The sequence below is a fragment of the Varanus komodoensis genome, unplaced genomic scaffold (genome assembly GCF_004798865.1).
Source record: "Varanus komodoensis strain SLA01 unplaced genomic scaffold, ASM479886v1 scaffold18_3, whole genome shotgun sequence".
Taxonomy (NCBI): domain Eukaryota; kingdom Metazoa; phylum Chordata; class Lepidosauria; order Squamata; family Varanidae; genus Varanus; species Varanus komodoensis.
Window position 1 is genome coordinate 14,200,868 of NW_025335549.1, and position 9,577 is coordinate 14,210,444.

Here is a 9,577-nt window from a genome sequence, read left to right on the forward strand (position 1 = left end):
GCGAGAGCGAGAGCGAGAGCGAGAGCGAGCACTGCCACCTCTTATTGCCCTTGGGCAACAGTCATTGAACAAGTTATCCTGGGGAGTCAATGGGCTGGCTAAAGAAGCAGCAATGCACTTTGCCTTATGGTTAAAAAACCCCCCTTAATCTTTTACAAAAAATAGTGCACATTATTATTTGGAGTTCTCTAAATTTTAAACACTCATGCAAAGCTTCACAATCTGGACCAAGTTATTCCAATACAAGACACAGACATTTTCAAAACCTTAATGAATTCATAAGCAAGTTTCTGACAAACTTGTAGTTTACACAAATTAATCGGGTGTTTTTAGCTTTCCACATCCATGGTATGTATTGCCTAGTTACATATTACCCTGATCAAAGCCCGTCAAACAATCTCCTACTAAGTTTAGCAGTTTTGAAAGGTGACGCAACTGGGAGAAAAACTTCTGGAAGTGTGGTATTTGTTACTGAGGGAACGTTGCTGATTTGTACAAAATCCTTAATTGGCGTAGAGGGAGAAAAGAGCACAAGTTGCATTTCTGATGGGAAAACAGTATTTAAATGACCTAATAATTTAGCATATTTATCTCAGATTCTATCATATTTTTTCCTAAGGTCATAATGATAATTTCACCCAGCCTCCTGCAAAATGGCAAGCTACACTAAAGCAATATTGTTTAAGAAATGCTGTATCTTCTCTACCGATCCCAAATGCACTGAAAAAGCTGAAGAACTTAACATACTACTGGAGTCAGTGAAATGTTTCCCTTCTTTCATTTTGTTTTCCTGTTGCTTCTCACAGGACATGCCTTCTACCATCATGTCATCTCTCTCAATCATTTTCCTTTTGATTTGGAGATATTCATAACGACAAGATTATATGCTTGGGACTGAAACCGAGACCAGGCAGAATCTGTGGAAGCAAATTCTTCTGCAGCTAGCTAAAAGAATTCTCAATAAAGAATTAGCTCTGCCTGCCTTCATCTGCGAATGTCCATGCTTTAAATAGTACTGGATAAAAACAAATTCTACCAAGTGCATTTTCCCTTTCATTGTACTGACAAGAACCTTTACATAGTGATACGAGTTTTCCAGAAAATTTTGAATGTGGAATTTTTCCTATGCAAGCAGGTTTGTTTGTATAGAAAAATGTTTTGAGGCCTTAGTACAATCTGAATTAGTATGTTTGTTTTACTGCTATCTCTTGTCAAAGATGATACTGTATGAATATTCAATAACAGCAATATTTAAGATAACAAAATCCCTACAGAACTGAGTTAGCTAAATACAAAACTAATGAAGGTTAGTCTGCTGATTCTGAGAGTCCTGATAAACTGTCCAAAGTCAGAATCAAGCTGTTCTGCTTGTCAATCGGTTACATCAATGCTTTCAGAATTTTCATGACATACAACCCCATGGAGGGAAGGAGCTTCTTCCAATATTGCCTTTCCTTTTCCTGGGGCATTCCTGCTCTTTGATCCTAATCTTTGCACATTTGTAGATGTTCACAAACAGCAGCACAGAAATTACTTGCTATTGAGCAGACTGGGATGTTTGCTCACCATCAGACAACAGTGACGTTAGGAGGGGCAAGAAGGCAGAATCCTTGACAGTTCTCACACAGACCCGTACACTTAGCAAGCCTTTTAAATGCTTCACAGCCAAACTCTGTATCCCTAGAAAAAGACCACCAGGGAGGGAAGGAACAGCATCACCATGCATTTCTGTGGATAATGGCTATGGCTTTGATGCACTCATCCTCCTCTGCCAACAGAAAAGGTTTGGAATGCTTCTTCAAGCAACAACATACATCTTTTACGCTATTTATTTGATTTATATTCTGCCTTTTTACCAAAAGTGGCAATCATGGTGTCTTACAAAAACAGTTTCAAATAGATTAAAACAATAAAACATATTGAAATACAAATAAAACCGTAACAATTGTAAAATAAAAATAGCACCAAACCCACAGATCCCCTTCAGGCAAAGGCCTCCTTGAATGAAGTGGTCTTTGCCTGTAATCAGAAGGATAGTAAAGAAAGTACAAAACTAGCCTCCTTTGGGAGCTGCCACCAAAAAAGGCCCCCTCTTACATCACCACCAAGATGCTGAGAAAGGGGGCAATGGCTCACCAGAGAGGTACAAAGAACACACTCTCCTCTCCCAAACACCAACACCAATATGAAAAGCTACTAATGCACACTCATATCTGGCTTTAAAAATACTAAATTTGGTCATTTGGATTATATTATTGTTGTTGCTCATAATAATAACAACAGCAAAAACACCACTGCTTGTGCATGGAGTTTCAGGAGTGGCTTACAAAAGGATAGGTTCCTCCCTTGAAGAGCTTATACCCTACATTTTTACAGAAGGGGAAACTAATATAGGACATGACATGGCTGGAATAACCCTTAAGGTGATGTGGCAAAGCCTTTGGGCAGGTTTACACAGCTGCCAGAGTTGGATCCGTTGTATCTGTCCCATCGGAGTGAAGTTACGCTTGCCGGCACCCCTATGCAAGGCCCCGCCATGTTACATCTCTGCTGCCCCGCAAGGGAAGGGGTCTGCCAGAGGAGGGTTCTCCAGCAACAAGGGGTGGGGTGGGGGTAAAACTCTGCCCCTTTGCCTGCTAGGCTCCCAAGCTTTGAACTACAGGGGACTTGGTCCAAGATGCTGATTAGGGAAGTTTGCCTCTCATTTCTGAGGATGTGTAGGCCTTGACCACAAGGACACGTTGAAATCAAGTAGCATTACTTTTTACATAACATTGAAGGGCATCCCCCCAGGATTCCCTTAATATTTATGGGAATTTAATATTTATTTTGGGGAGTCTAGGTTTGCCACTATGGTGTAGCCTGAAAAACTGATATATATCCTTCTTTAATATTATGGAAAGAATGCTCTTCTTCAATATTATAGAAAGAACAGTGCATCGTCCCAGCATGCCCCTGAGTAACCCAAGACTTTAACAAGTTCAGATTTCCTTCATTAGCAGATGAAATCCCAACCCACAAATCTGCTGCATCACACAGAACTGTAGCACACCGGATTGTAAATTACTTCTTCAGTCCTGACAAATCGCAAGCACACCTGCTATTCAGCGAGCACGTGGTTTAGCTGATACACAACACCCGCAGTGCCATTGTGACAACCGTAAACAATCGCGAAGCCCCACCAAAAGGCTGCAAGCCCATTATGCCCTCGCTACAGCCCTGGACCTGGTCCAGCCGGGAGTACCAGCTACAGCACTGCCAGCAGTTTCTGCACGGCAGCTGGCTCGTGTTGTCCCTTGGACTGCTCCCTGGGATTTGCTGGCCTTGGCTACCTGCCTTGGCACAGGGGAGAATCCTCCAGTGCACTGGGATTTGAGGTAAGCTGAAACAATCTGCAGACAATCTTCACTGAGAAAGGTCCGTTTCCACTCTTTCCTGGTTGGCCCAAATAAATGGTCCCTAAAAACATTGCTTTAATAGACCAACTTACTCAAGGTTGATTTATCTGGAAAAATGTGTCAATGCAACTCTCTCATCAATGTTGCTTCTATGTGCTATCAAATCAACTCTGACTTATGACAACTGCATGAAGGTCCTCCCAGACATCCTATCCATGATGGCTCCATTCAACTCTTCCAAGTTCAAGGCTATGGCTTCCTTTAGGGATTCAATCCACCCTCATGATTATATTCGATGCAAATCAGTACAGACTCTTATAATTCCCTTATAAGATTCATTTACTTCTCAAGGACAATGCTGTTGCTTCCATGGACAGGTATGCATTGCTCACCCCCCGCTGAGGGCTGTTCAGCTTAGGCAGTACGAGTTGGAAAAAATGTTTCTTACAATATGAGGTGGGTTTCAAACATCCACCCAAACCACACGAGACCTTTCTGCAACAAAGAAAGTTCAGCTGTGGCAGTTGAGACGTTGGGTCAACAGATCGCTCAAACATGCCATAGAATCACAAGTTAGAGACATCAGAAGTAATGTCTACATCAGTAATAGTCAACTTCTTTGGCCAGAAGAGAAGGCTGGTCCGCCTTGGTAAAGTACCAAGGAATGGCAGTGATGTAATCTGGAATGAGGGCAAACAGTAAAAACAATGTGCATGTTTTCTCTGGCCATCTCTGCCAAAAGTGGCATCGGAAAGAAAGAGGCCAGAAGTCTAACCTGACAGATGCTTTCCTGCCCAAAATGGACTTATCCAAAAGCAGTAAGCGCTATTAAAGAGGCTTTGGGGATACCCACATATTCCGTGCTGTGTCTACCACACTGAAAGTGGGGGGACATGGGAAGTGGGTGGGAACCAAGTCTAACCATGGACTACAAACTGGGCATCAATAATGCAGGGTTTCCAGCAAAAGCAGAACTGGAAATTTTTCCAGTGCTCTAAATAAGGTTACTGATTTAGCATGTATGCTTGACTCATTTGTACAGCCCAGCACATATTCTCCTTCAGTAAGCACAGCAAATATTGCATATTTAGTAAACAGAACTAGAAATATAATCCTTGTCAATTTTATGTGCAGTATAAATATATCAAATGTTTCTGCAGTAGCTGCAAAATATGTGAAATGAAGTATTTGCTTGGGAGGAAATTAAATTAAGCACACAATGTAATTTCAATGTTATATTCCAACACATTCAAAGCTTTACATGGAAATTTTTAAAGTGGAATATTGGTAAAAATGGAAAGAGAACAGCACAGACTTCCTGATATGTCTTTATAGTTAGCAAAAAATGACTATTCCTGAAATAATAAACTGTTTTTAGAACAAATTTCCAAAAAGACCACTGTGTCTCTTATCACAAGTTTAATTTTCTTTTGCTGAGCTAACTGTGGCACTTTCAGCTTCACTCACTCTCTAGTTCCATCCAGAGCTGAAAGAGATCTGATGCTGCACAGTTCAACAAGCCTTTTGACTAAATGTTGAGTGAGAGTCTGTGGGCACATGCTTGGGGGCCTTGAGCCCGGGGTGGTCCTGCACTCACGTCCTGCCTCTGGGATCTGGCAGGAAGCTGGCTGGCCACAACTGGGTGCTCAGGTCTGCCAACACCCATCTTGGAAGAAACCTTACAGAAGCTCCTGTCCCACGTCTACTATTATTGACTGCAATACAACAACCCAGACAACTTTGGATAAACACCAACATACCTGGCATGGAGAATTTTCTATTTCAGGGATTCTTCAAAGTACAGTTTTTCCACCCCATACCACTGTTAGCCATCGCTGGCCTAAATGCGAACTTTTTTTGGGGTTGAGGGGAATCTCTGTTCTGGAAATGTAATTCAGGCAGTCTTCCAAAAGGACTGTCTGGATTTAGTTGAAACCAATTTCACTATTCAATGAAAAGACTCCAAAGGGGACTGTTTTCATAGATTTCACCTTTTCATCTCTAGCCTGAATTCATTGATCCCTTCAAGAGATCCATCTTTAATAGCCACTAAATGATATCATTTTGTCATAGGCACAGTTCAGACAAAACGTTAAACGAAGAGCTAGCACTCTGTATACAAAAAGGAATCTTACTGCATAAAGCACTAGTGACAGAACACTCTCCTCTCCTCTCACATGGCTGGAAAGGGGAATAACCCAAATTTAGTTTCAGTTTACCAGATTCCTAGCTTGTTATTACATGCAATCAGGAACTATGGCTTTTGAAAAGATAGTCAGCTTCTAAAGAAACCAAGCTGAAAACCTGGATCGGTTTTTTGGTTTGCTTAGCAACTGACATTTCCTGGTTCATACATAACAAATCTTGAGTCTGCAAAAGTAAAACTAAATTTTAGCTTCTTCTCATAATATGGAAGGAAATAAGAAGATGCAGGCTCATTTCTGCTCCTGCATGTAAATTACAGTTTATCATTATGTGCAAGTTAATGCTGTGAAGTAACCGGAGAGCTTTGGGTATGGGCAGTATAGATATGTCATGAAGTTTTAAAAACAGGCAACAGTTTAAACTTAAAATATTGACTCTATCAACTGAAATATAATCTCAATCAACCTCTTTCACATCCATCATACACATGGCCTCAAACAAATTTTATGTTTATGCTCAGTAATGCATTGATATATCATTTTTCTGCCAGACACAAAATAAGTAAAACAAAATTAATTCAGCATACAAGTGGCAGTCCCTCCAGTAGGAAATTCAGATGGCAGATGTCTATCATTCTAGAACAGTGTTCACCAAACGGGTGCCCCTTATATGTGTTGGCCTACAATTTCCATCATCCCCAACAACCACAGTCCTTTGGAGCCCCAAGATACCATTTTAGATTCCTTCTTACTCCAACTCTAGGTAGCATATTCCTGCTTTAGAATTTCAAGGAATAAAGTACTCTGCTCTCAACATAGTATGCTGCTGATTAATTTTAACGCATGTATACTAACTAAGCTATTCTACTAATGTCTACTTAGAAGTAAGTTCCAGAGTACTTATTCACAGGAAAGTATGTTGAGCAATGCAGTCTAAAATTGTTTTTTACTACTACTTTCAAAGCTACTGAGTAACTCTAGAGTAACACTACTTCCTAATTTCCTGGCATAGTCTAGCGTACAGATTTTAAACACACACCTGAACTTCAGCCTATTACAGGAAGCAGAAGCCACATGGGCAGAAAAGGGTAAACCTTTTGATGTCATAGACAGAAAATATTCTGGGGTGCAATAAATAAAAGTGAGATACCTAAGCAATTTTCAGCAACAACACATCTGTTAAGTCTTTAGGTAGATAAGACCATTGAATATTTGCAGCAGCCAACCACTCTTCTCGAATCAAGCAATCCTATTGTTGGGGGGGGGGGAGCCACCTTCCATTCTGAAAACTATCATGATCGTCATTTCAAGAGTATGTGTATGCAAGATGAGGTAAATTATGTTTTACAAATATGCAAGTTCACAAATGCATATGAAAGGTGGAATCTCCAAACCAGGACATGCTGTGCTTAGAGTTCTACAGCGCCTTTGTATTCACTGGCCAGAATACTGGAGGCAGATATACCTTCTTCAGTAAAATACTGCCTCTTTATAGTGCCAAAAGCAGTATCTTGATGCTTGCCTTAAAAAAACAAAAATAAGTGAAGGACCATGAAAGATCCTTAAGGAAGACAGTCTGTCACAGCTATGGACTGCAAAATAAAAAGCTTATATATGAGAAGGAACAAGACCAAAGAGTGCCTAGGTAGTAAAGAAGAGAATCTGTACAAAAGCATATCACCACAGCATCAGATGGCACGGTTTCTGGATCCATTCATAATGCTGAGTTGTAGCTTTTACCCATAAAAAGGGGAAACATGCACAAAGAACCAAATGTCCAAAAGACATTTTGCAACATACGCTAGCAGTGTCAACATATTCCTCTCTGTTGAGAGGCAACAGGTGGATACACAATATGTATCCACAGTATGGATACATAACCCTAACCCTGGATACACAGTATGATATGAACCAAACTAAATTAATGAAACAATATCGCTAAGTATACCATGCTACTTTAGAGTATTCAGGGTACTTCATATACATTAGCTCACAATCCAATAACAGCCACATAAGGTAGTCTAGATTTAGCCCCACACTGCAAATTGGGGCCAAGAAACAGCACATTTCTCCAGCAAGCAGTTAGCTTGTCATGTAAATTTTCTTCTTTCAGGACAGCAGTTATTGCCATATGTATAAAACAAGACTGAATAATTGAGATTATTGTAATCGCTAAGCTCCAAGCAACCAGAACCACGGTATCTTATCTGGTCAATGTGTTAACAGAAGGCTTCAAACTTCTGAGGCATCAGGTCAAGAATGTTCTTTATTTGGAAGCAAATTCCATTAGGATGAGAATCACTTGCCAGCATTCACTCACTAACCTCTTAGAGGAGACATATTTTAATTTCAGTTATTTGGAAGGCAATGCAAATTTTGCACAGGCAAAAGATGGGAGGAAAGAACCTCTGAAGTACTGAGCTTTCCAACACGAGAAGCACAACTGTTCCTCTGCTTCATTAGTTGCAGACTTTTAAAAATAAGCTACATTGATTTAGCATGACACTGACAGGCCCTGTTCCAAAAGAATGGCCAAATACTACTTGATCTTATGCAATAAAAATATTTCACCTCCCGTAAACTTTACTTTCAACCTCCTACGAAATACGCTGGAGCAAGACACCTAAGTATACATCAACCTGAAGCCACTGTTTACTGAGAAGGGGAGAAAGAATGATCTAGTTCAGTTTTTATCACCGATACATGGCAAGCTTCACCTACTGAAATACCGTCTTGTACACGATTGCTGATGTGCTGCCCCCTCTACACCTGGTCATCCTACAAACAAACTTCTGAACACAGAAACCTATCTTACCAGGAGGGTTCTAGCAAACTATTCGCCACTGTCTGCAGATCAGCAGCAGCATCTTTCCCATCACTTGATACTGGCACGTTAAAAAAAAAAATACTGCGAATTAAGCTTAAGACCCTCTGCATGCAATCCTTGTGCTCTGAGCAATTGTTCCTCCCAAGGACAGGCACACACAGCTAAGTGGGTCCCATGAGGCAAACGCTGGGATTAAAAAGTGGATCCTTGGTCTGAGAATAATGACTCCTGCCCTGATGAAGAACAGGGCTGAACATCTGTATCCCCCGCCTGTGTCGCTTGCATGCTAAGTCACCTTTGCTAAGCTGGAAAGGCAAGGCCTGCAGCCAGATGAGTGACCACATGGGAAGTGGAGCAGGGTGGCCTTACGGTCCCCCTCTAATTCTCCTGCTATTCTATCTCAGTCCAAGAGCCCAGCTCTTCACCCACGCTTTTTGACAAACCTTGCAATACCAAGCAGAATACAACGTCGACTGCAAAGGTCTCTTAGGTGACTTACAACCAAACCACAGAAGCCTAGAGGTAATAGCCAAAAGCAAAGGGGAGGCGAAGATAGCAAGCCACTGCTCCACTCCCAGGGATAGAAGCTGCAGGGGATGCACACGTGTGGATGCAGAGCAACTTCTCTGCTCGCTTTTTGTGCTGGAGCTGCTGCAAATGAGTTCATCCTGCGCCGCATGGGGGTTAGTTACGTTTCATTGACAAAACAAACTTATTTTGCCCAGCTGGAGATCTGTGGTTTAAGCCCCGCTAAATGGATTTAGCCTGCCTATTCTTGTTAATTCCATTTGAACACCAAAATGAACCTACCTGGCTTTGCTTGCCAGGGTAGGCGTCCCCAGCACCCTTCACCTCCCCCATCGAAAAGCAACCATCGACCCACCTGAATCGATGCTCCCCAGTCTGATGGCCACATTTCCACGTCTGTTTTACGAGCAGACCCATCCTGGCCATGCCTACCCTGAGATAACTTCATTCAGGGCTTGCGTCCAGGCCATAAAACTAAGACTGCAGCCCAAGTCCAACAACGGACCTGTCACACCTGGCTGGCAGGTTGTGCTTCAACCCACCCCTTCCCAAGGCAAGGCGGGGATGCAGCGGCGGGCTCCTTCCGCCTTCTTGACCGGTCACGCGGCTGGTCCTCCCCACATGCAGCGCAGCGGCGCGGCTCGCTGGGGGTCCGGGTCCGGGTCCGGGTCCGGGTCCGG

General features: G+C 42.1%; 1 protein-coding gene across 5 annotated transcripts in view; it reads right to left on the reverse strand.

Moving 5' to 3' along the window:
• Window positions 1-9,577, reverse strand: part of LOC123022127 (phosphatidylinositol-binding clathrin assembly protein-like) — a 50,342-nt gene that overhangs the window by 35,611 nt on the left and 5,154 nt on the right. The window contains exon 2 of one of the 5 annotated variants that reach the window (XM_044427563.1): window positions 6,252-6,255. The exons of 1 other annotated variant lie outside the window; for it this stretch is intronic. Coding sequence is in view for 2 of the 4 variants with exons in the window: in XM_044427562.1 (XP_044283497.1) it covers window positions 1,567-1,726 (160 nt within the window). In the remaining 2 variants the exon portion in view is untranslated. Of the gene's footprint in view, window positions 1-1,566; window positions 1,943-6,251; window positions 6,256-9,252; window positions 9,346-9,577 lie in introns of those variants that run through there. 3 more of the 5 variants (XM_044427564.1, XM_044427562.1, XM_044427561.1) reach the window with 3 other exon arrangements.